The sequence below is a fragment of the Pteropus medius genome, unplaced genomic scaffold, assembly GCF_902729225.1.
Source record: "Pteropus medius unplaced genomic scaffold, Ma_sr-lr_union100, whole genome shotgun sequence".
Lineage (NCBI taxonomy): Eukaryota > Metazoa > Chordata > Mammalia > Chiroptera > Pteropodidae > Pteropus > Pteropus medius.
This window is the reverse complement of record NW_024351073.1, coordinates 4,521,046-4,546,440: the sequence shown is the minus strand read 5'-3', so window position 1 is coordinate 4,546,440 and position 25,395 is coordinate 4,521,046. Positions and strand designations below refer to the sequence as shown.

Sequence of the window (25,395 nt, the reverse complement as noted above, 5' to 3'; positions counted from 1 at the left end):
TTTCTCCAAAAATAATAATGAACTTTTATTTTAAATTCACTTATCAGGACAAGCACTGAAACCTAGAAGCCTGTTCATTACTGGTTCCACTTCAGCCTTGCTCAATTCACGAATCTTGACACAATAAAAGAAATAATACTTTCTGCCCCAGGCAAAGGAAGTCTTTGAAAATAAAGATTCCAAAAGGGGAATAAACAGGATTTTTGGTGTTTCAAGCCATATTTGCCTGGTGGCTTCATTACAAGTATTTATAATTTCTCTTACTATAGCCAATAATAGGCAAATGAGAACAAGTGAAAAGACATATGAATAAATGGTTAGTTTCAGGGTAGCAATGTAATATTTTAAACTGCAAATATGGTCTTTTATGCAATTTATATGCAGATGATATGCAGGCATCATGATGAGACTGAGTTTTGGTAATATCCTAATGAAGGCCACATATTGAAGATTTTCAAACCCACTCCTTGGATTCAAACAGCTAGGGCTCTAACCCTCCCCAATCCACTTAAAACATATCAGTTCCACTTTTTAAAAATTTATTTTGGAGGTTAGGATTGTGCATAAGATTTTTTTTCTTAAACTTCTGACCTAACAAAAAAAAAGTTATTTACCTGATCTATTTTTAGTGACTTCAATTAAATCATCCTCATCCTCATCACAGCTATCACAGTTTAATTGCTGGAGGACTGTTTCTGACTGGCTTTCAGCTTGATTTCCGTCTTTCTGCTTATCGAAGCTTCGGAGTGCAACAAGGCGATGATGTATTGCTGCATACAGATATCCTGTATCTTTGGCGCTGGCCTGCATAAGGAAAACTAAGTTGTTAGGAATATAAATAATTGAATAATAGCCACATTTTATGAGTTTTTAATCTTTCACTATTAGTAAGGAAGGAATTATATGGCATAAATCTAGAATGTAAATAACCCTAAAATCTGCTGGATAAAAAGTCAATTTATCTTGAACCAAACTAAATCTTAAAGTGGATGATTTTATAAGAGGTCCCGATATGTGCATTTTAAACTGATAAAGTAGAATTTTGTGATTTAAAATTTGTTTGAATTTCAGTTTGTAAAAGACCATTCTTCTTATTTTACACTGTAGAAAATTATAGTATTACGGGGTGAAAAAACTTCTATTTCCTTTATATCACTTTTCTTACGTACATCACTTTCCCTGTAAGCCACATAGTTCTGTGGAAAAGGAGAATTCATTAGAGCAGTCTATGATATTGTATCATATCAGAAGTCCTTCTTTCAATACTTTTTATGCTATTTTTATGGTTTCTATTAATATAAAAGATCATGGTAACAATACCATTGGTATAATATTAACTGTGATTATTTTTTTAATTCAATCCATGTGATAAAACTGTGGTTTTATGTATTCCATTTGTATTAACAAAAGCACATAGCATAGGTATTCGACATATACTTGTTTCCCTCTTCTTTTTACCTGTGAGGAAATTATGGCTCAGAAAGGTACAATGGCAAATTGGCTGGGACTTGAATCAAACTTTTTCGTCATCTAAGTCTGTGCTCTTTAAGGTAACATGGCAGTAGTTTACATTTTTTGTCTCTTATAATTTCCAAAAAAATCTGGGAAAATTTTCTTTTTGCTAACCCTCCAGGGAGCCATCAAACATTTAAAAGCCAACAACTCAAGGTTGAACCAACTGTATGCCAACTTTTGAGAGAAGGATCTTAACTTATGTTTTTTCATATGCATGGTCTTAAGTTGCCTTAAATACTTGTGGGGAAAAAACTAAAATATAAACACAATAAAATATTTTTGTTTCTCATGTTGCATTAGATATTACAGAGTAGTTACTGAGTAAACATTTGTTGACTCAACTAATTTAATATTATATCATGTCCAAGGTATAATTTTCCTTTAGTAAGTTAATTAGTAACAAATACTGAAAGAGTATTTGTAATTGAAATATAAATACTATTCTGCTACCTTGACTTTCTTACATTAAATTTTAAATATACCTTTCACTAGTCAATATATTTATTTCCTTTTGCCAAATTCACTCAGATGTTTTCATTTAAGAAACTCAGAACAAGAAGTTAAAAACAAAAGAGCAATGATATATTTTTTTAATAACAAATTTGCTTTAATAAATTGTAATTCTTAGGAAGTACCATAAGAAAATACTGATAAGAATGAAAATTGGTTCAGTCTTTCTGGAGAGAAATTTGTCAACACAAGTCAAAACCTTTTTCCAAGAAAAAAAGAACATATATGTATACTAGAGTTCCTCGCAGCCTCCTTAAAAAATTTATAATAATGTAACAGTAAATTACCTAAGTATTTAACAAAGTTGGATTAATGTAATACATTATAGTGCAAAACAGAACAGAATTCTTTTCACCCGTTAAAAGAATTTTTGAAGGATGAACAAGTATTTAATGACACGAAAACACTCATTTTCACTGATAAGTGAAAAGGTTACATATGTGTATTTACAATCTAATATTAGCTATCTAATCTTAACTCCTTTATTTTGTTTTCTCTTTTTCTGGTGTTTTTTCTTTTTCTATTTTTGTCTTTTTAAATTTTCTTTTTTTAACCACTTTATAAAGTATATTATTATCATCTTCATTTGGCAGATGAGTAAAATCAGGTTAAGGAAGACTAAATAACTTGCTTAAAGATTATACAGTATATACAGTATGGTACACATGTATGTATACACACACATATACTAAAATATAGTAGAATTCCAAAACATTAAAGGTGACCATCTCTGGGAGTGGAATTTTGGGTGATTTTTATTTGCATTTTGTTTGCTTATCTCTAAAAAAAATCCTACAAATTAAAAGGCATGGGTCAGATATTGAGCAGCAGAATCTAATTATAGATAACAGTCTCAGTCTTAGTCTCAGTCTCAGGCAGGCTACTTGACTCACTCAAAGCCAGGAGTATCTGGCCTGGCAGACAATCAAGCATTACCTCTCTAAATGGTAAACTGGATTTGGGCATCACCTCACTCTAACATCTTAATTCTCAATATCACTTACACCTAACAGTACACATATTGGTAGTTAATAGAACCTTTAGTTTTTCATCAATGGTCATTTGCCAACTTTTTATCCATTACTACATGGAAGCTAATTTACTTGTATTGTCAGCCTGAATCACTTGGATGCTCAGTCTTCTCTAGTCTTCTGGGGCTCAGCCCACAGAGGAAACCTAGCCTTTTTTCTGTCCTGATTTCTGCCAGCTCTCTCTCTCTTGTGCCTGGATGTCTTGTATTTAAGGTCAAGCATTCCTTCTGCAGGGGAGAGCTAAAGCTATGCTCCCATCCTGTTACCTTGGAGACTGACTCATGTCCAGAATTGGAATTTGCTGTTGGATTGGTTCTTTTACCTAGCCAGCCCTGTGTTTTTCCATTTCTCACTGATTCCAGTGATCTCAAAACCTTCACAATTTCAGCATTCAGTATAAGCATCAGGATTCTGCTGGCTTCCTAGGAGCCAATCTTGGCAATAATCCCTTTGGTAACTTAGTAAGATTGTTGACATAATTTCAATAATAAAGATGTAAAGGTTTGATTGCATATAGCAATACAAATGTTTTGGGACAGGTACCAGTTGATTACTATAGATTTTGGTGTTAATCTCCAGATTTCATATAAAATTTAGGTCTTATATTAGACTATAAACAACCAAAATGAATGGCTAACTTTTTAGCCAATGGTACAGGCTATTGTTATAAAATAGAAATAAAACAAATTAGTAATTGCAGAGATCTGAAAATATAATAGGGTGGGTAATCCTCGATCACTGAAATTTGTTACTTACCTGAATTAAAAACACTTTGATGCTATAGTCTTCTAAATCGGTCGCCATTATTCGTAAATTTTTGTGGTTTGCTCTTTGAATCTCCATTTGAGCCCAGAGTTTGCTATTGAGAATCAGCCTCAGGCTGCCTTGATTGCGCATAACTAAAATAGGAAAGTGAATATATCGAACTGTACAACAGTTGATTCCTTAACCTTCCAAGGGAATTTGCCATTTTTGAAAGCAAAGTAAATCTTTCAGTTGTTTTTCAGACTGTATTTTCACTATTAAGTTGTTATTTGACTAGATTATAACTTGGTTTTCAAATTGGGCTTTATAATGTTAAAGGACTTTTTTCTTAGCTTAAAATACTGTAATTATACTTTTGTACTATAATATGAAAAATAATTAAAATTTTAGAACTCCTTTAAGGACCTAGTAGTCTGAAGAACTTATCCAAGAATTGTTTAAAATAGAGAAAACTGAAATAAAAACTTTAAGCATTCAGAAAATGGAATTAGTTAAGTAAATGATGGTATAACTGTTCAAGATGTTATAACCTCATTAAGAATACTGAAGAAAGATAATTATTGATGAAGAAAGGTGATCATGGTCTACTATATAAAAGAAAAAAATAGCTTATAAACCAATATAAACACCATGAATCACAAATTTTCAATATATGTATACATTTATATACCTAGAGAACAAAGTCTAGAAGAATATATTCTGTTAACAGAGTCTATCACAGGAAGATAGGCCTATGAGTGATTTTAATTTTTTTCCTTTTGTTAATCCATATTTTGTCTCTTATAATGAACATGTATTACCTGTATAATAAAAAGAAAAGTTGTTTTGTGGTTTCTTTTTGGCAGACAGCAGAAGGAGTGGAATTAAACCAGAGTAGAAAACAACTAGCATCTGCCTTAGGAATAATGCTCGATTGGGTTATTTAGAAACCTGTTTGCCAGTTACAGACTGAAGACACTGAATTCTATTCCTTACCCATTCCTTGACCTTGACATCTGAAACTCAACAAATATCCTTATACCTGGATCCAACTTCTATTTGTGGTCTCCTCCACAGCTTTGACCACCCAGCATTGACCAATAAACCAAACCTATCCACTCAACTCAGATCTCTGCCTGGGTTCACTCTTGGTTTGGGCCTCTGAACAAAGGCCAGTGTGTCTTTTTGGATGCCCAAAACCTCCTGAGTCTTTTAACTTGACTGATGATTCTAACCATCACTCTGTCTGCAGGATTCAATAACCATGCACATTTATTTCTTTGGAAACTGACCCTGCATCCCAACCCACACACTATGTTTAGAATGGCAAGGGTAAATTATAGGGCGAATATCCTCTTTCAGAAAAACTATTTTTTACTTTTAAAGTAATTTGCATCATATTCCTTTAAATAATAATGAGATAATTATTTAGATGTGTGCTGGGCTCTGTCATAGGTGCTCTACTTGCATCATCTCACTGAATACTCACAACTGCTTAGTAAGTCATAGACTAATACCGATACAACTAGGGCAGAAAGAGGTTAAGTAACTTGTCAAAGGTGACTAGTTAGTGGGGAGCCAGAACTGGAATCCGGTAGTCTAATGTTGGAGCCTACTCTAACCAGGAGGTTCCTATAGCACATTAGAAATAATATTGTTTTCACAGTCTGATTTATTGACATATTTTATAAGACATCTCCAGAAAAGGATATGCACCTATGTGGGAAACTTTACCCTGAAAAATAGTGTCTTGCTTTACAAAATGATTCCTTACTTAGTCTTGACTGGAATGTTCCACTGTCACTACTTGGTGTATCATTCAATCTCAAAGCTCCTCTGCCCCGTTCAATCCAGGACTGTGTTGTTTTGTTGAATATAAAAAGCTTGCAGTTGATCTGAAGGACAATTTTTTAAAATGTCAAATAGATAGAACATTGTTTTTTCAAAGCAAATTCTTTCCTATGTTGTAACCTTAGCGGAATAACCTTTGTTAGTGATTTATACATCAGCTTTTAAATTTTATTTAACTTTTAAAAACATGAATTTTGAATAGTTCAAATATCAAAAAGCTGTAAAAAAGTAAGAAGTCTCTCCCCAACCCTAGTTTCCCATCTGCCAATTTCTACCCCCTGCGATTGTAACCACTATTGCTAATATTTTGTTTATCTTTCCAAAGATATTTGTATGTATGTATACATGAGACAATACATACATATGTCCCCTTTTTTCTATAAATGGTAGACTATCATACATACTTTCAGTATCTGGCTTTTTCACTTAACAGTATATCTATATATATACCAACTTTTAAATGTAATGTTATTTGAACTATAATTTATTTGAAAGTAAAGAAATCATGGAACTATTTGTATGCTTAAAAAATTTCAAAGTCCATGGCATAAGAACTAGGAAGTGATACCAGAGTACCCTACTATAATTGAATGTTTACCAGTGGTTCTCAAATATTATTGTGTTCAAGAATCACCTAGATTACTAGTTAAAAATACAGTATGCCAGGGCCTCACCCCTGGTGATTACTTCAATAAGTCCAGGGTTAATCTGATCTGAGAGTTAAGCTTTGAGACACTTTTATAATAAATGTATAGTAGACCATGGGGGAAGAGACAAGGAAAGAAGAGGGTTTGGGGAAGAACAGATGTAGGAAGACAAAGAGAAATCCGTGCCTTGTTGAAAAATGATTAAGTTGTAGTAATTACCTTTCAGATGCTCACTCTAGACCACTCAACATTCAAATCCTATGTGTGATACTGTATACTTCATATGTGAAATTCTTAATTTATATGAAATTCAGAACTTAAAAACTTTCAAAAAGAAAACAAAATTTTTTACTATTTTGAACTAAAATCAATTCATCTTATCAGCATTTTAAAACCTTCAGTGTAAGTAGAATTTTTAAATCATATGATAATAGCACTGATTACAAAAGCAGGTTGAAAAGTATGAAATACAGGTCAAAATTACTTTAAGAAAGGGTCCTGAGCTGTCTTCTTCCTAAGGGACTAATGTGAATGGACCAACAACCCATTTTCCCGCAAATTACATGTATACATGTAAGAATCCAACAAAAAATTGGTTTAATCTTTGTAAGCGTCCAACATTTTTATTTAAGCAGCTTAGTTTTCTTGAAAACTATATGTCTGCCTTTATTTTTTAAAATGTCCTGGTGATGGTAACTTTCTTATATGTATGTAAGTGCTACCCGAAAGAGCAATACATGATATACAAACCTTTAACACATTATATTCTGCTTCCTCCCCTGTTATTACATCAATTTTCTCCAGCAAGCACTTTTGTGATGATTTAGAAGAGAAGGCAGCAGCCGATTCAATTAGAGATATCTTTTTAATAGAGTCTGGTCCTAAGAGAATAAATAGGGAGAAAAAAAAACACATAAAAAGCCCCATTTTCTCCACTTTGTTCTTTGTTGCCACTATTAACATACATATCTCCTTAGCTTTTTATAACAATGAATGTTTCCAAAAAGCCACAGTGTTTGAGTTTAGGTAAATCTCTGTATTGATTCCTCATATCATTTACTCAAAAATTTTAAAAACCTTCTATGTCATGTGACAATATTTATATGCTTTAATCTTTACCAATAAATTTTAAAATACTGGACTATTGTTTTTTTACTTTATAGATACTAAACAAATGACAGGGGAAAACAGGAAATAAACTAGTTGAATGTTTTACAAATGAAATAATTCTTACTTGAGTTTGGAGAGTTGATAGGAAATTTTAAAGTGGATTTAAATGGTTTTTCCTTGGCATTGGAATCATTTTCAAGTTGTGGCTGGGTTTTCTGAGTATCCTAGGTAGGAGGGAAAGGCATATTATTTAATTTTTCCTCATACATTTGCAGTAAGCCAAAAGATACCTTTGTTCTTCTGTTTCAACATGGGGGCAAAGAAACCCAGCTGCTCTGTTTTGAGGGGCTCCCTATGTGCCGAACAGGTAATTTCCTCCCTATCATTTGAGAACCTTGGTTCTGATCCTCAGGAAACAAGGAAGCATAATCCACTGACCACCAGCCTACAGCAGGTGGGATTAGTTCTAGGGACAATGCGAGAAGTTAAGAGGCTCCAAAAGAGGTAGCAGCTATTTTAAACTAACACCAGGTCCTCGCTACCACCAGGCTAACCTGAGGCCTGGGAAGGAGGAGCAACTGTCATCTCTGTTTCAAGGTATCTCAGTATTCCCAGCAATTCACTCTATCTACTACATTTAAAATAATAGTAATAATAAATAAATAAATAAATAAATAAATAAATAAATAATTTATCCAGAGGACCCACTAAGCTTTCTCAGAAATCATCTTTATAGAAAATCTTATTTTCTCCTCCAAGACAGTTTTTGCCAACAATTGCTTTTAAGGTTGCACATGTGAGGCTCCGCTTATGTGTTGTAATCAAGGCCGGAGTAAAAAATGACTAATTGCCATGTAAAATGAACTTAGCTTTATATCTTTTTCCTTATAAACCTAAAATTCTTTCACATTATTTAACTGAACATCAAGATATTCTGTTAAAAATTGGTAGAGATGGGTATAATTATTTCCATCTTAGGAAAATAGAAACTAAGGCATAGGAAGTTTAATGACTAACTCTAAAAGCATATGGTCAGCTAACAAGTCAGGAGAATATCCTTGTCCCCAGTCACAAGGCCACAGGATTATAGAATTAGCTGGAGGACAAATACAAGTTATCTCTGTTGTTCCTGCTATCTTTATGATGTTATCTTCTTAAAGCGACAGGAAGCTCAGGTTCTATAGTAAACAAAGTTTAAAGTTCCCATAGGAAATGTGCATGGGTGCTTTCTTAAATTAAATCTATAATCCTAACTGTAGTTTCTTTGCATAGGTATCTCTTTGTCTCCCTTTACTAGATTACAAGTACCTCTAGGGCATTGTCTCCTTTCACTTTGCATAACCTCTTACCCATGTGGTTTTCAAGCCTGGCTGTATATTAGCATCATATGACACCCAGGCTCACCCACAGAGATTACAATCTGATTGGTTTGGGGAGGTTTCCAGGTATAAGAAATACTTTAAAGGCTCAACAGATGATTCTAATATACAGCCAAACTTGATACTAATGCCAATGCTTTATATATCATAAGAGCGCAATATGATTGTTAAATTGAGTTGAATGTTAAGGTTGATCCTCTGAGGACTAGAAACTATTTTATTTTTGTCGGTGACATCTTATAGAAGCTGTGACTAATCTAGTTCGAAATTGAGGAATAAGTATTAAGGAGTAAATGTGCCTAAATATATTGCTTGGAACTTCACTCTGGAAGTTGGCCAATTCTGGTTCAGATGCAAAGGTATGGGTCAACAGCTCTAGGACTATAGGAGTTGACCTTCATTTTGGGAGTGACAGAATGGTGCCTCTAAGTTAAAAAGGTTATGATAATACTCTTGGAATTGAGGTTTAGCCTGAGGCAGGTATGGAATAAATTAGGTCTTAAAGTGACTGATTTGTGAAAGCCCTAAAAATCTTGGCATAAACTGACCTCATGAATTGGTCTTTTTGTTATTCTGAGCCCTTTCATGGGTTTTCAAATCTCTACAGCCTTCTTGGGGTCCTTTATGTAACTAATAGCCATAAGACAAGCTAGCCATCTTGGCCTATCTTAGCCAAGGTTCCGGCCTGGGTAAAAGCTGGAAAGAGTATGAAGAGGTGTTGGACAGGATGAAACCATAGGCATGTGTGCTCCACAATTTTCACTTTGCTGTGTAATTCCCATTGTAGATGATGCTGTTTTAGAAACATGCCCTAAGTAGGGCAGAGCAACAACTGCCTTATGCAGGAGGATGCTCAGTATTGAACAAAGATGATGATAATAATAGTCAGGGGTTTCCACTTGGCAAGTATATTCCCCTAGGGAAGTAAAGTACCATAATTTTCTTCTTAAAGCTAGCCACCCCTGACCTCCACCCCAAGGGTTATAATAATGCTTTTCAATCTACGAGCTTGAAGGGGAGGGTTGTGATTAATGAGAAAAAATTAACAAGTAATTTTAAATGCATCTTGTTACAAAGAATGCTATTGAAAAACTATATTAAAATATCATTTGAGCTTATCTATTACAGATAATTCTTGGATTTCCTTGGGTACCTTTGGTTTAACACAAGTCAAGAACTATTTAATACTTCTTATCAGTAATAATGTTATAATTATACAATTCTCTTCCTGTGTGAGTTTCTGTCAATTATTCTAACAACTAGAACTAGCTTCCCAGGAGAATTTTTCCAGTTAAAGAAAGAAAATGTGCTTTTGAACCCAGAGTTAAAGAGTATGCTCCAATTTAACATTGTTTTAATTAATTTGTCTCCAGGAATTTGAAGTGACAGCTCCCTGTATAATAATAGAAACAGTTGCCAAAAATCTTACCAAAACTCTTTCTACCATGTTTTCTCCAAAAATAAAATCAGAACTGCAGCTTTTGAAAGAATACTTATCTTCATTTGGTTGACATCTAAGGAAAAGAAATAAGCATTTGCTATTTTAAATTGGTAGATAAAGCCATTTTAAACCTTAGCACATGAAATTATCAGATGTTTTAATAGATTTATACAAAAACATCTACGGTTAACTTGTGTTTATCTGAAATTAATGAGAAAGAAGAAAAAATTGAGATAGGTGCTTTCAGGAATATATTTTTGAAGTATTTGACAGCTGTTTCAATATAGGCTGAGATCAGTCCAAACGAGTTCTGTATCCATCACTGTACTAGCTGTGTGATCAACCAGGAGGGCTTCCCAACCCTTATCTTCTTGCTCTTCCAGCAAAGACTCTCCAATCTCTAATCTCCACTCTCCTCTTCCTCAAGTGGCCAATGCTTTCAGAGACCAGTGGCCTCCAGGGCCAAAGCTAAGTCAGTCTATCAGTTATACTTGAGTGTGCATTGGCTTAATTTGTTTTTTTCCTTCTAGACACTTTTTTTTTTTAAATGTTAAAAGTGTTTTTGCATGACAAGAAACTAAAAAACATGTAGCCCTCTATCTGTAGCTAGATGTACTCCAGAGTCTTCACGGTGTCCCCAGTGTGCACAGCAGGTGAGTGCTTCAGTACCTGCATGGGCCCTAATCACGTGAGTTCAGTTATGTCCATGGCTAGTCTTAATCTTCTCTCAGATCAAACATGCCTACATCACTGATGATACTAGTAAATATTAACTTTCATTTTGCATATTTATATTGCTTTCTTTGTTGTCTATCTAACCTATGCCAATAAATAATAAATAATGACAGAAATAATTTAAAAGAGGACAAAAAAGAATGCCAGAGAAAGGGGAGAAAGGGATAATCTATCAGCCAGATCATTAATGCCTAACTAAATCAAAATTTAGCTATATCCATTTGAAATGTTCTTATCCAAGTCAATGAGACAGTGGAAACAATCCACTATTAATATATTGATATTTAAATATTACTGGCATTTTGAAAAGCATTTTAAACTTGTATTCTTTATAAAAATCTTCTTTCAAACATAAATCTTAGAAATCCAGCTCTACAATATCAGAATATTATTTTCCGTGAAGGGTTATAATGATAAAAATAAACAAGAATGAAAAGACAGCACAATTTTTTTCCTCATTAACTTACCCTACTGATATAGCACCCAAAACATTCTGATTAGTAGAGAGCTGGGCTGCAATTCTGGCACTTGGTAAATTTTCACTTAGCAAACAGGAGATCCTCTCAGAAATCTGAAAGAAAAGAAATCCATCAAAGAGTTTATTTAAGTTGCTTACTAAAGGAACATCAGGCAAGAAAACAATAATTATAGTTAAATGTACTGAAAATTTACTATGTTCAAATATTGCCCTAAGCATTATATGTGCATTACCTCATTTATTTCTCACAACAAATCTATATCCTTTGTTCATCTATTGTCCACTTTGAATCAATAAATAAACTGACCTAACAAGTTTAAATAACTTGGCTAGGCCTGGGGAGCCAGGAATGGGGCTGACATTTGAGCCTGGGTCCAACACCAAAGATTGTATACTTAGTCATAATATTCAGAAACCTCACTCTTTTCGTTACTTTCACCTTTTTAACTAAGTGTGTTAATTCTCATTTCTAGACTAATAAATCTATCTTGCAGGATGATTTAATCTTTGGAAACACCCTAAGAGCTTCACCATCACCACCAACCAATGTAAGAGGAAACCATCTCTTCACCTAGAAACTTTCGACTGGTAACTTAATCAATGACTTTGAGGTATGTGTGTGTGTGTGTGTGTGTGCGCGCGCGTGTATTTACACACCTGCATTTAATGTATAAATGAAGGAGCAGACAACTTTAGAGCTGGAAGGAAACCTATAAATGATCCAATCTAGTGTCTCCAGTGTTTTGTGGACACCTCCCTTCTCTCTCCAGAGATTTGCAAAAATGTAAGAAGCTCATGTCTTTAAATATAGATGGGGTCTGTTTCAACTTTAATTTTATATCAACCAATGGAAATAATTTTGAGTATTTCCCCCTTTATAACAGAATTTGAGAGCTGAGAAATATATATCAACAGAGTATGTGTCATTGATTAGTAAAAATCAGAATACATGCTCATGACTCAGTCACTCAGAGGATTCTCTCTCACCCAAAATGGTAGTTTTTACTCTTACATTGATTAAGATATTTTTTATTAGGCATATATTGTTTAAATTATACAAAATAAGTGACCATTGATTAATGATAGGATGAGTAAAAATTGTTCTGATTATGCTTTTAAGGAACATAAAAATAATGGTCCTATAAAAATTCACCTGGAGATAATTTTCACTAGACCTATAAATTATATTTATTTTGTCAGAATTCTTACATAGCATTTAGTTTTATTAAACAGAAAATTCAATGATGGGCATATCCCATTAGGCTTCGCTAATTAGGAATAAGTTCTATTCATACTCTTAATAAGTTATTCAAGAAGAAATGATTACAAACAATAGTCTGAAAAGTTCTCTTATGCTTAATCATTTAGGAAGGAAATGCAAGAAATATATTACATTTTATTTTTAAAACATGCAATGAAGATTTCAAAAAATCATGCCAAAGAGGAAATATTATCTACTTTTGATATCATAACATGTAGTAAATTTTTTAATCTATAATTTATAATACATGCTGTTCCAAAATCAAATGCAATATAATAACATTTTAGAAATTAGTCAACACATCATACTTTTTCTTATAAACTTAAAAAAATTAAACAAACATCACTTCTTAAATAGATAAAAGAATTTAAGTAATATGGTGATGATCACTAGATTATATTTAAATGAAGTTTTAATACTATACTGATTTAAAAATTTAAACCATGTTTTACATAAAAATCACATTATAAACCATGCATAAATAATAAAATGATTTTTAAAATTTACAATAGGTCTCATGAAATCATATCTTACAAAGAAAAAGATTTTAAAATATAAAAATGTTGCAAATGTGACCGACCTAAACTCCCTCACTTCAGTAATAAAGAGAAGGTTGGGTGCTTTTTCCAAGAATGAAAACATAGATAGTGGCAGGGGTAGGATCAGTACCAATCTGATTTTTTTTTCATTGAATTGATGAAATCACTGGTATTTTTAACACTCTGTGTGTTGCCATCCTTATGTTCAGTATGGAAAACCAAAACAACACTAGGTGACCAATCTTCAATAGTTTAGCTGGAAATAAGTGACTGATGGAATTAAGTCCCAAATTCCAACCTAACGATCTTGTGTCCCATTTCTCTCAAGTATCTGCTTCTGGAAGACATAGCTAAAACTATAGTGACAGAATACCCCAAACCCATATGCACATGGCCTGAGCGAAATGAGTATCTCCTTAGAAAGGCCCACTGTGAGTGATTCAGCACCTGCAATGGCTGAAGAGAGAATTTTTAAGAGGCATCCCAAGCCCTCCCAAGTACACCGTGTGTGTAGTTCCCTGCTCCTGTTATCCATGAAGATGGGTTTGGAGTGGATCTCTGGTATGACCTAAACCAGCAAAGCCACACTTGGGTGTCGACCAGCAGGGATGAAGAAAATCCCTGTCATTTCTTTGACTTCTGACTCCCAGCCCCTGCTACTTCATCGCTCCCCCTGTTCCCACATGGGATCAGTGCCCTGGAACAAGACCTCAAGAGTTCCCACTATACCAGACTCAGCTTCACAACTTCAGAGAGACCACAAGACTCGTTCCTGGGAACAACTCTCTGATTTAAGAGGGCACGTTTAATAAAGTCACTGAAGGTTTTTTGCTACCTGGTCCAGGTGTTCCTCCGGCTTGGCAGTTGATTCTGCATCAGTGCAAAGCTCAGAAAGCCTGTAATGCTGAGTGTGAGGCCCACAACAATCTACTAAAAGAAGGATGGGGGATTGAGCTCGGTCCTATCATAGGAAGTTTTCTTACCTTATTTTTTGCTTTCTCTTTAGTCTTGCACTGTTCTAATGCATGGTGTTCAAATGTTTTCCTTATTTTTTCACATCTTTGAGTTTGAGGTGGCTGCAAAGTAGCAGGTCTTAGAACATGTTCAGAATGTTTCACAGGACCTGAAGAGAACAGAATTAAAGGGTCAATATATCTTTAGTGAAATGCTTCTTCCTCCACATTTTTGACAAAATGATGCTTATTTTCTAAAGTCATCATTAATGAGGGGTTAATGTTAACTAACCAAAGTCGAAATACCCAGCAAATTGCCTACTACTTACTTTCAGCATAGCTTTTACCCCCTAACTATTTATTTTGACTATGGGACTTGGCTGCCAAATATATCCCTTCGTGTTTTGTCACTCAGCCCTACCACCATACCTCCCACACGCATATTCAGATTAAAATATAGATGGTAAAATGTAATTTCTGAGATGTTTGCAAAAAACTACATACCTTGTTCTGTACCACTCATGTCAACACTCCTTTGCACAAGAGTTGGTGTCATAAAAACATTGTTTTTCTTCACTGTAAGCAAAAATATTTAGAAAATTTTAAATCTATGACAATGTGTCAGTTGCTACACGATTTGGATTTGAACAGTCTCATACTGAACTCACCAGAAGATGTCACTGTTGGTACTAACAGCAGGAGGCAGTGCATACAAGAGCACTGGTTCTGCTAAAACAGCGTGAGGGCGAGCTGAGTTTTGCTACGTAATTCTGTCTACTCTTAGAAATGCAAGTGAAAATTAGGTCACTAACAGAATAGGCAGTTTTTACAATCATGAAGTAGAGTACTGAGACAAATTCTACAGATTATAAAATCAAAATTGGTAATGAACCCTCTGAGTGCATTAATATATATTTCTCGTAGAATGTTATAAAACTGTTAGCAAATTCTGCTCCTGTTCCCATTCTAATGATACCTGAAGAGAGAAGTAAAGATAATAAGTTGTTTTTATCCTAGGTTATTTTTCTATGCAGTGTGTTAGTGGGGTAAGACTGTGGTGGTGGCACTTGCAAGTATAGAATTAGTATATACTTCAGAGATCACCTCTTGGTTGCAAATTGTAGAAACGGCAACTTTTGAGTGTTTGATTAATGGAGATGAGAAGAGAATAAGAATTGCTTCTTCAGAATATTATAACATATTATAAATGTTGGTGTCAGATTGCTTCTCTAATTCAAAGTTCGATTAAATTGTTTTTATAATCTTTATTATTGAAAACCAATAATCAATGGACCATATAAAACTGTACTATTTTTCTCCATTCCAACACGACCAATATTCTGCACATCATCAAATTAAATGGTGCTTACTTATATGAATGTACCTATATTCATTCTTTTTGTGTGTGTGTATCTGATTTTAAAAATTAAAAAAATTGAAACGGTTATTAGGTAACTTAAAGCCATCCCTTTTTTTTTTATGCACAAATACAACAAAACAAATCCTCTAGGATTAGGGCCCCTATTGTTGTCTGTAACTTGTCAGCAGGGTTTAGAAGGAGCCTATTCTGTTAGAAAATATCTCTTTTGTATCCGAAAGGTATCTGACATGTTGTTGTTCAGTCATTCTTGAAATAATTAATTCATTAATTTGAATGTTCAGTAGTTCCCGGGTAGATGGGGATCAGTTAAAAAGAAGTGAATAATTTGCGTTTTTTAAAATTTCTTAGTGGCAAGTTTAACTTGGAAAAGGCAGTTAGTTGATTGTTCAGTTGAAACGAAAACACCTAAGAATACAAATAATAATTTTAATGTAGAAAATCTTCCAACGATTTTAAATATTTTATTATATAAAGTAGTTTTACTTAACAAAGCATTATAAATTTAAAATAAAAAGAAGTAATGTTTTAATTAGTGAAAATTTAAAAAGGAATCATATTCTAAACTTTAAAATATAAATCTACAGCATAAATTTTAGAATAAGAATCTAAAGCACAGTTGTATATTTTGAATACTATACATATTATAAAACATATAGATGGACAATAATAAGTAAAATAAAGCAAGTTATTTTATAGGGCTGCCTTATATAACATATTGCTATCATAAACATGAAATCCTAAAAAAAAAAATCATCAAGTTCAAACTTCCTACCGAAAATAAACAAATACACTCTGTGTATTTGTGCAGTTCATAAGGTATTCTTACATGCGCACTTTGCTAAGACCTCTATTTTATTTGCCACAGCATTTTCTAGTAGCTGAGAAAGGAAGATCATCATTTATGAGAATGGATTTTGAAAAGTCAGAATGTCAGGTCTGAGGTTCTAGAAACTCTTTATACCTGGCCCAGAAGGAGGGAAGTTTGGGAGGTCAGTGAAGGACGACAATCTCATTCGCTTCTGGGACAAGCTTAACACCAAAAGCAGATTGCAAACTGAAGTCAATAAGGAAGTGGGTTTTTGTATTTCTTTTGATTTGGATTCTTGCTGTTTCCAAAATTTTCTGTATCACTGATTTAGAAAAAAAATGTATTTTTATCAATAAATGTAAAGTATGCCTCTGGTGAGCATTAAGAATGAATTCCCATTCAGTTTAGTAAAGATTTGAGTGCTCACTGCATGTAAGACACTGTCAGGCATGAAGATGACCTCAAAGAACTGACAGTGGAGGAGACCGACATGTACATGCACAGCTGTATTACAAGGCAGAGGGCAATGCAGTCGATTATAAAAGGATCAGCAGAGTGCTTTGAGTGTAGAAGAAAAGCAATCTAAGTTACTGATTGACTCAGGATACAGTGCTATATGATAAAGTTCTTAGAACAAAATGTTTTTCTAAAAGGCAGATATCTATATATATAAGCAGATGAGTACTCAGCGGAAAATAGTAGTTTTCCCTAATTACAAAGCTAATACATACTTACTGCAGAAACTTTGGAAACACAACAGAATATAAAGTGGTGAGGGGAGGGGTGGGAACAAATCACTACCTAAAGTAACTGTTGCTAACAATGTGGCTTATGTCCTTTCAATCTTCTTCCAATGTTGATAAATTCATTTTTAAAATAGTGACTCACTCTACAAGCCATTTTATAGTCTGCTGTTTTCATATAACAATATATTATAAACACGATTTGAAGGGGAGACTTTTAAACATTATGCATTTGAAAAGTTTCTTAAAAGTTTCACGTTCAGAGTAAACATAACAGTAAATCTTCAGTGGTCAAGGGTATACCTACCTCCTGGAGATAGAGAACCTGTAGTATGCAAAGTAAAAGATGAAGACCGTATGCGCTTTCTTGAAAAACCATTACGTTCTGCAAGAAATTCAATGTGAAGGAGGGTAAAATTGCTTGCAATAACAAATTATCCTCAATCAATGATACAGGGGGATAAATAGAATTTCCTTTTGTACAATAAATTATCACTTGATAACATGTCAACTCCTGAAGCACAATTTTAAATATTGGGGTTAATAGCTCAGTGATTATAAATTGATAGGCTTATCATTCTAGTATGAAAATATCAGGAATGAGTGGCTTCTGCAGGAAATTTCATATGTATTCTGAGATCATACAGAGAATGTTTTGGGTACGTTGTGACACAAGCAGTAGAGAATCATGGGATTTTAGAGTTGCTAACATCACTTCTCAGAGAACCACATGTCAAATTTCAAAACAAAAGCCGATCTGCTCCCATGTTTTGTTTTTCTCTTTTTTCAATTTTATTTTAATTTAGAAATATTTTCAAACTTACAGAAAAATTGGAAAAATAGTACAAAGTATTCTCATATACTCTTTACACAGATTTACCAGTTAACATTTTGCCTCATTTGATTTATTATTCTCTATCAACACATTTTTCTGAATCATTTCAGATTAAGCCGTGTGCATTGTGCCACCTTATACCTAAATATGTCATTTTCTAAGAATAAGAACAGCTCTCATATCATCCCAGTAAGATGATCAATTTCAGGAAAATTAACATAACATACAACACTCTTAACTAACCTACCAACCATAATTTTGTCCGTTGACAAATAATGTCCCTTACAGCATTCTTCTCCCCAGTCCTGTATTCAGTCCAAGATCATGTATAACATTTGATTGTCTCAAGTCCTTAGTCAACTCTAACCTGGATTAGTCCTCCGTCTTTGTTTTGAATAATAAAATCCTCGTGTTTTAATAAAATGTTCTTCATTTTGAGTTCTACTGTAGTTTAATCTACATTTTTCTGTTAAAATCTTTATTAATTAAATTTATCGGGGTACCATTGACTAATAACATTATATAAATTTCAGATATTCAACTTTATAATACAACATCTGTACACTCTTATGATGTGTGAGTACATAACACTTTCATGTTTAAACATAAGAAAAACCATTAAGTTTTATGTAGTCTGTGCCATGTGCCAAAATGCTTGTGCCTGCTTATTTTCTTTGGGTAAAGATCGATTTTGAAATACAAGATGTAAACCATACCATGTTCTGCTGCTTCATACAAAGTTTCTTCTGCAGGTCTCTGGAAGGAAACAAAGCTGCCAATGAGAGCTGAGAATTTGCTGTTTTTACATCGGATTTTCACCCTGTCACTTTATAAGAGAATTCTCAAAAGCCAGGTCTGTTCAGTTAGGCCAAGACAAAGCTGCTCACCTTTATTCACTAGGCATGTACTCAAGAAAAAGAAAAGTCTAATAAAGCAGTTTTATATTTCAGTGACTGAAGAATCCCTTGTGGGAACGTGATTAAAATGAATATCCTGAAACATCCACTCTCAGGATGCTGAAGCAGTTGGCCTGGGGTGGGGCCTAGGAATCTGATTTTTCAATAAGGGCTTGGAGGTTGTTTTTCTTTAGTAAGTCAGTTTTGTGAGTAGTAGGATAAATTACTCGCATAAACACGAATGGATAACAAGAAAATATAATTAAGGTAAAGTGAGAATGCTGCTTATCATTTGTCTTTCAAAGCAGGCGATTTCAGTATGATGTTGAAAAAAGCAGACAGGGTCCTTAAGATCCCTTTTAAAATCAAATATTGCAGTTTGCAATTTATTTTATACCCAATTTTATGCCCGGTCGGTGGTGGAGACCCATGAGGAGCCTTAGCCCTCCTAATCTCTTTCAGTCCCGCCCCTTTCCAAGTCACTCCAAAAAGCACATAATTTTAATAAAAATGGCATAGCTTTAAGACAAGGCCACTGGCTTCCCATTTCAGCCAAACAAACTACTGTCAGTAAATCTCTACTATATAAATATTCTGGAGGCACTACTCTGCTAAGTAAAGAAAAAAATAAACTTACTCAGCAGTGATATCATTTAGAATAGCTAGCTTCTTGAAACAGAATTTTCTTTGTTGAAGTAAAAACCAAAAAAAAGAAAAGTAGCTTGAACTTACCTTAAAGGTTTCTCCTCTTTTTTCAAAAACAAATATTGGTTGAGCAATGACAGATTTTTCTGTAAACAACAACAACAACAACAAACAAAACGGGTAAGAAATGAAATCATATTCTGACATTTATAACATGATCTAAAAATATTTAAAGACTTTTTTGTTTTGTATTTTTCCCTGCCTTTAGTTGAAATCCAAACTGTTCTATATGGATTCTATAAATTGCATATTTACAAATGACTTTAACAGTTAATTACAGAAATAACTACCTGGGGAAAGTGGTAGTAATATATTTCCATAAATAGAGATCATCCCATTAAAAGAATACACTTTGTGTTTAAGGAAAATGAAATGTACCTTTAGAATCTCATCAGGACATCTTTACTTTTAGAATAAAAAGTTTCAAAGCGTGAAAAATCTCATCTGAGAACAAAACTTCTACTTGGATCCGATCTCAAGGTATAAATGGTATAGATGTATTGTATTCTGTGCTTAAAAATTGTCCAGAAATAGTTTATATTTCCTTGATGAGAGTAGTCATATACTAAGCTATGTTTTCAATATTTAGACTAAGAATCAGTCTTAGTGTTATAAAGTAGCTAAAGTTTGTCTTCAGCCCTGCCGGCCTTATTAATCTTTTATATTTTCTTATCTCAGGTAGGACAATAGAGAGAAACTAATTCACTCTAGGGTACAAATAAGTGATAACAGCTTTAAATATTGGCACTCCATGATTCTTAGGGAAAATTTTATAGTTCTTAAGAGCTTGGGCTCTGGAGTTGGGTAGGTATGTTTGCAAATATAAGTTTCACCACTAATTGGCTTTATACTTTAGGAAACCTAATATGCCTGCACATAGTCTCTTCATCTGAAAAAGAAAAGATTAGAACGGTACTTACCTCACAAAGTTTATGTGAAGATTAAAGGGAGTTTTAGACCCAATTACTTAAATTATAATAAAATGAACCCCCGAAAATGCCTTGTTAAATATGTTGCATGCCACAAATCTTCATTCCAAAACTCATAACTGACATTGCTAAATTATAACAATACTTTCTTGATGAGCCCAAATATGACCTTGGAACTTCTCTCATTATAGGTTTCCAGTAGCCATTACCAATACTTTTCATCCTTGCATACAAGCTGAGGTAATTTGCCATCCCTAGGCCCCCCAAAAAAAGAAAAGAAAAAAAAAACACTAAACCTTTAGCTGAGGAATTTCAAGGAACTATAGAACAATTACATCTTTTATATGCCAGAAAGGGGTTCTCCAAAATCTTATTCCATAAAAGAATGTCATAAACTCTGCCAGACCACCCTTTGCTAAGCTCCTGGGGCCATGCGAACTTGAGTACCTTCTTTCAGTCCAGTGAGGCTAACTGTTCACTTTTTATGCAAGTGCTTACTGCACTGTCTGCCCTTGGAGCCAAGTGAGCCCCAGCAGAAAATGCTCAATAACATATTGGCAATCCTATCCATATTAAACTGTAGCTCAATTCTTTGTTCTATCTTGAATAAGCTCCTTTTCCAGCAACTACATTAGATTTAAGAAATGAGATCTCTTTCCTTTGAAGGGAAATAGTCTTTGTAAACATTCAGGGAATACTTATGAGTTAGAATAATAAATGGGCCTGTTATGAACTGGATTTAGGATAGTCATTCTTAAAATATCATGAGTTGACCTAACCCTAGACAAATGCTATGATCTTCCCTCTATTAAAACATTCAGCTAAACATGGGCAAAAGCAATTTCCAATGGCAGCATTAAGGAGGAAATTACAAAGGATTACTTGCAGCTTGGAGGGCATATGGTAAAGTAGGAAGGCCATTTATATTCATTAATTCAACAAATATTGATTAAACATCTTTTTTTGTGAGTGCCAGCAACTGTGCTGTGATCTAGGTATACTTTGTCTGATTGAAGGTAGATTATTAGCCTCAGTGCAGCCACCTTCTCTCTCTGACACTGTCCAGCACGTTAGTCAGAAAGCAGATAATCTCCATACCTCTAGGTTCTCTCCCTCTCTCCCAAGCAATTCTCTTGGCTCCAAAGACAGAGCCAAAATAAGCATTTATCAAGCCACGGGGTCCATATCAGTTTTCTTTCCTGATCCAGTAAAAAAAATTGAAAATAAAAGCAAGGTCCTTGAAATTATGTATTTTTAAATGTATCCTTTATTCTCTCTAACATATTTATTAATTAATCAATTTATTCAACAAATATGTACTGAGGGGTGATTACGTATGCGACACTTTGTAAGGCAACAGAGAGAAGGCTTGTGGTACAAGAAGATGAGGCTGGAACTTTTCAAAGCCTTGTGGGTTGTGCCAAAGAGTTTTGTTTTTATTCCAAGAAAAAATGAGAAACCAATAAGAGATTTACAGCAGTAGAGTCATGACTCTGATTTGCATTTTATTTTTGAAGATCACTCTGCCTGCTGTGTAGAAAACAGATTAGAGGAGGGAGGGACTGCGACAGAGGATGTAATTACGAGGCTAGTCTGAATTCTAGAAAAGAGTCGACTAGGTTGTTCTTAACTTCTCTGTTAACCTTGCGTCTATAATTTTTTGAGGCAAATGAAATAATTAAAAGTTTAAAATATAGTCTTTTGTTAAAAGGAATGCAGGCATGGGGATGGGGAGGAGAAACTTAAAAATGAAGATTAATTTTGTCAGTTTCAAGGCTCATGTAGCATTTAATAAATCCTGATATCCATTGTCGTTTTCCAAAATACTTTACTAAGAGAAGACATTCATTCATCCCACAAATATTATTAAATACCTGTTATATACAAGAAAGGGCACAAAGTACTGTTAATATAATTAAATCTCTTAGTTCACCTGTAATTCTGCTCCACCATGGAGGTACACTATAGGCCAAAGGCTTTTATTCGTTGTCTTGTCTAATTTAATTTTAATCTCTTTGTGGGTTAAATGTGGTTTCTATCATATTTACAGATACTTCCTTACAGTGAGGAAACTAAGGCTCTAAGTGACTTGCTTAAAATCACGTCACTAGTAAGTGGCAAAGCCTTTAACTAAACCCAGGCTCCCTCCTACGAAATTATTGATCTTAACTCACACCTGTCATACTGACATATATCATATAAACTTTACCTGTAAAATGTCATGTTCTAAATGTACAATATGTATAATTCAGCGCTTTGCCGAGAAAAAGGCAGTATAAAAATAAAGGCACTTATATTTTTGCAACTTTGTCAAAATTGATTGACCATACATATGTACTTCTCCCTCCTGAATCAGAAATCACAATGAAATACTAATAAAGAGTTGGGTTTTGGGGAGGGGAGTTAGTGGGGGTGGAGGTAGGGAAGTCATTGCAAAGACAAAGAAAACAAGAGAAATAATAGCAACAACATTTTAGAAGCTGGAAAGTGAAAGGATAAGTGGTAACTGACTTAGACCAGGAAACCTGGACGTTAAGCCATCAGTGGGGATACTCAAAAGCAACCCAGTTTACCTCACAACAGAACCACCGAAAGTCCAGGATTCGGTATCACTAAGTACTTCTGGAAGAAGAGATGAAGTTTGGCTGAAATCAAGAAGAACTTTTATCTCTTCAGCAACAAAGCAATTGTCCTTCTCCTACCCCAACAGAAGACTGGAAGGTTATTCCCAGGAAAAGATGAAACATCAGACACCATTTAACGTGGAGGTTCCATAATAAAAAGAGGAGGATTAGGTGAAAGCGTACATACTAGATTAGTTCCAACTGTTGCTATAACAAATTACCACAAGCTTAGTGGTTTAAAACAATACAAATGGATTTCCTTACAATTCTGGAGGTCAGAAGTCTAAAATGGGCCAGCAGAGCTTGTGTTCCTTCTCGAGGCTCGGGAGAATCCATTTCCTGGCCTTTTCCAGCTTCTAGGGGCTGGCCTCATTCCTTGGCCTATGGCCCCACATCATTCCCGCCTCTTCTGCTGTCACATCTCCTCCTCTGACTCTGACACTCCCGCCTCCTTCTTTGTCTTATCTTTGTGATTGCATTGGGCTCACCTGAATAATCCAGGTTAATCTCTCCACTTCAAGATCATTAACTTAATCACGTCTGCAAGGTTTCTTTTGCCATGTAAGGGTACATAGTCACAGGTCCCGGGCATTAGGATACAGAAATCTTTAGAGAGCCATTATTCTACCTACCATGCATGCAAAGTGTTGGGTTCCTTAGCTCCCCTTCTACTCAGTTCACAGAATGCTGGCAGGGGGGTATATTTCCTCCAGGCAGGAAATTAGAAGATTTTTCTCTGGAGAGTCCAACCAACTCAAAAGAAAAGATCTAAAGACATTGACAAAGGAATTCTCCAATGAGTGGTCAAGCCAGATGATGATTCCCCAGTTTATGTACACATAGCTACCAATCAGCTTTTAATGAGTTCCCCTTTCTTAAATATAAGCAAGCCATTGAAGATCACCAGACACGAAACACAGGCATTAAATGAGTAAACAGGAGAAGAGTAAATTGGTTGAAAAAGACCACAAAGGTGCATTCTCCATAAAGATGAAACATCCACGAAGCAAAAGCAGAATTCTGTTTTTTTAAAAAAGAACTGCAGAACAAAAATAAGCTTTTAGAAATTAGACTTTAAAATACAATAGTAGAATCAAAAGAATCAATACTGATTTTAAAAAATCAACAGAGGATTTAGAAAATAAAGTCGAGTAAGTAGACTAGAAAGTGGAGCAAAAGAGCAGATATGGGAAATATGAGAAAAATGTAAGAAAATCTAGATGATCAGTCCAAGAGTCACTTCAACACCTGACTAATAGGAGCGCTAGAAAGACAGAATACAGAAAACAGGGAGGATGAAATGATCAACAAATAGATGATTAAAATTTTCCCAAATTAAAGGATATAAATTTCCAGATTGAAAGAGCCCATCCAATACTCAGGACCATATATAAAAATAGACCCCTACCAGGACACATCATGAAATCTTAGAACACTGCAGACAAAGAAAAGGTCCTAAGAGCATCATGAAGGGAGTAAAAATTTCATATACTAAGGGTCACATATCAACATGTACTAGGTTTCTCAACAACAACTCTGGAAATTAGAAATAAAAGGAGCAATGCTTTTAACATTCTGAGTGAAAAAGATTTCCAGCCTAGAATTATATACTAATATAAACCATTGATTAAGTATGAAGACATGATAAAAAAAAACAAAAACAAAAAAAAACACAACATATCCAGACTGCAAAATCTCAAAATACATAGCTCACATGCACCCATACTCAGGATGCTTCTGGAGGAGATGCCCCACCGAAAGAGCCAGTAGACTAAGGATCCAAGAAATGGAGGAACCTACTCAAGGGAGACAAAGGCAGGCTCAGGATGATGGGGAGGGCGTACCCCAGGATGACGGGGAGAGCGTACCCCAGGATGACAGCAGCACTCTCATCACAGACAGCAACCAATTCACAAGGAGGGTAGTCCCTGGGGAGACTCCAGGAAGGAAAGCTCCAAACAGATGGGACCAAAATTGAATATCTCAAGTGGACAAATTTTTTTAAAGGATATTTAGATGATTGGAAGAGAGAGTTTGGGAGTTGACTGGTAATAAATACATCGAGAACTAAGAAAACAAAACAAAAACATGACACACTGATTAAATCTAGGGAAAACAAAAAGATGGGCAAGAAAGTGAAGTAATCATAAATTTTAAATGGAGCAATGGCAATAGTTTCACATAGTCGCAATGATGTCAATACTGGGTATTGATCTAATCGAATTTAAGATACAATGACTTTAGAAAGATGGGGGAATAGGAAGCATGCATGTGTATGAT

General features: G+C 34.4%; 1 protein-coding gene and 1 long non-coding RNA gene across 2 annotated transcripts in view; one reads left to right on the top strand and one right to left on the bottom strand.

Annotated features, from left to right (window-relative positions):
• The window catches only part of RANBP3L (RAN binding protein 3 like), a 41,976-nt gene that overhangs the window by 1,426 nt on the left and 15,155 nt on the right, over window positions 1-25,395 (bottom strand). Inside the window, exons 3-16 of the mRNA XM_039842647.1 lie at window positions 19,590-19,648; window positions 18,678-18,717; window positions 17,434-17,511; window positions 17,111-17,117; window positions 16,537-16,604; window positions 14,699-14,770; window positions 14,225-14,364; window positions 11,431-11,534; window positions 10,217-10,301; window positions 7,533-7,632; window positions 7,049-7,179; window positions 5,575-5,695; window positions 3,813-3,955; window positions 615-804 (exon numbers count right to left, since the gene is read on the bottom strand). Coding sequence (XP_039698581.1) covers window positions 615-804; window positions 3,813-3,955; window positions 5,575-5,695; window positions 7,049-7,179; window positions 7,533-7,632; window positions 10,217-10,301; window positions 11,431-11,534; window positions 14,225-14,364; window positions 14,699-14,770; window positions 16,537-16,604; window positions 17,111-17,117; window positions 17,434-17,511; window positions 18,678-18,717; window positions 19,590-19,648 — 1,338 coding nt within the window. The remainder of the gene's footprint in view (window positions 1-614; window positions 805-3,812; window positions 3,956-5,574; window positions 5,696-7,048; window positions 7,180-7,532; window positions 7,633-10,216; window positions 10,302-11,430; window positions 11,535-14,224; window positions 14,365-14,698; window positions 14,771-16,536; window positions 16,605-17,110; window positions 17,118-17,433; window positions 17,512-18,677; window positions 18,718-19,589; window positions 19,649-25,395) is intronic.
• Window positions 1,492-18,879, top strand: LOC120586189 (uncharacterized). The gene is made up of 3 exons (XR_005648629.1): window positions 1,492-1,550; window positions 11,936-12,052; window positions 18,714-18,879. It is a non-coding gene; the product is annotated as an uncharacterized LOC120586189 (long non-coding RNA).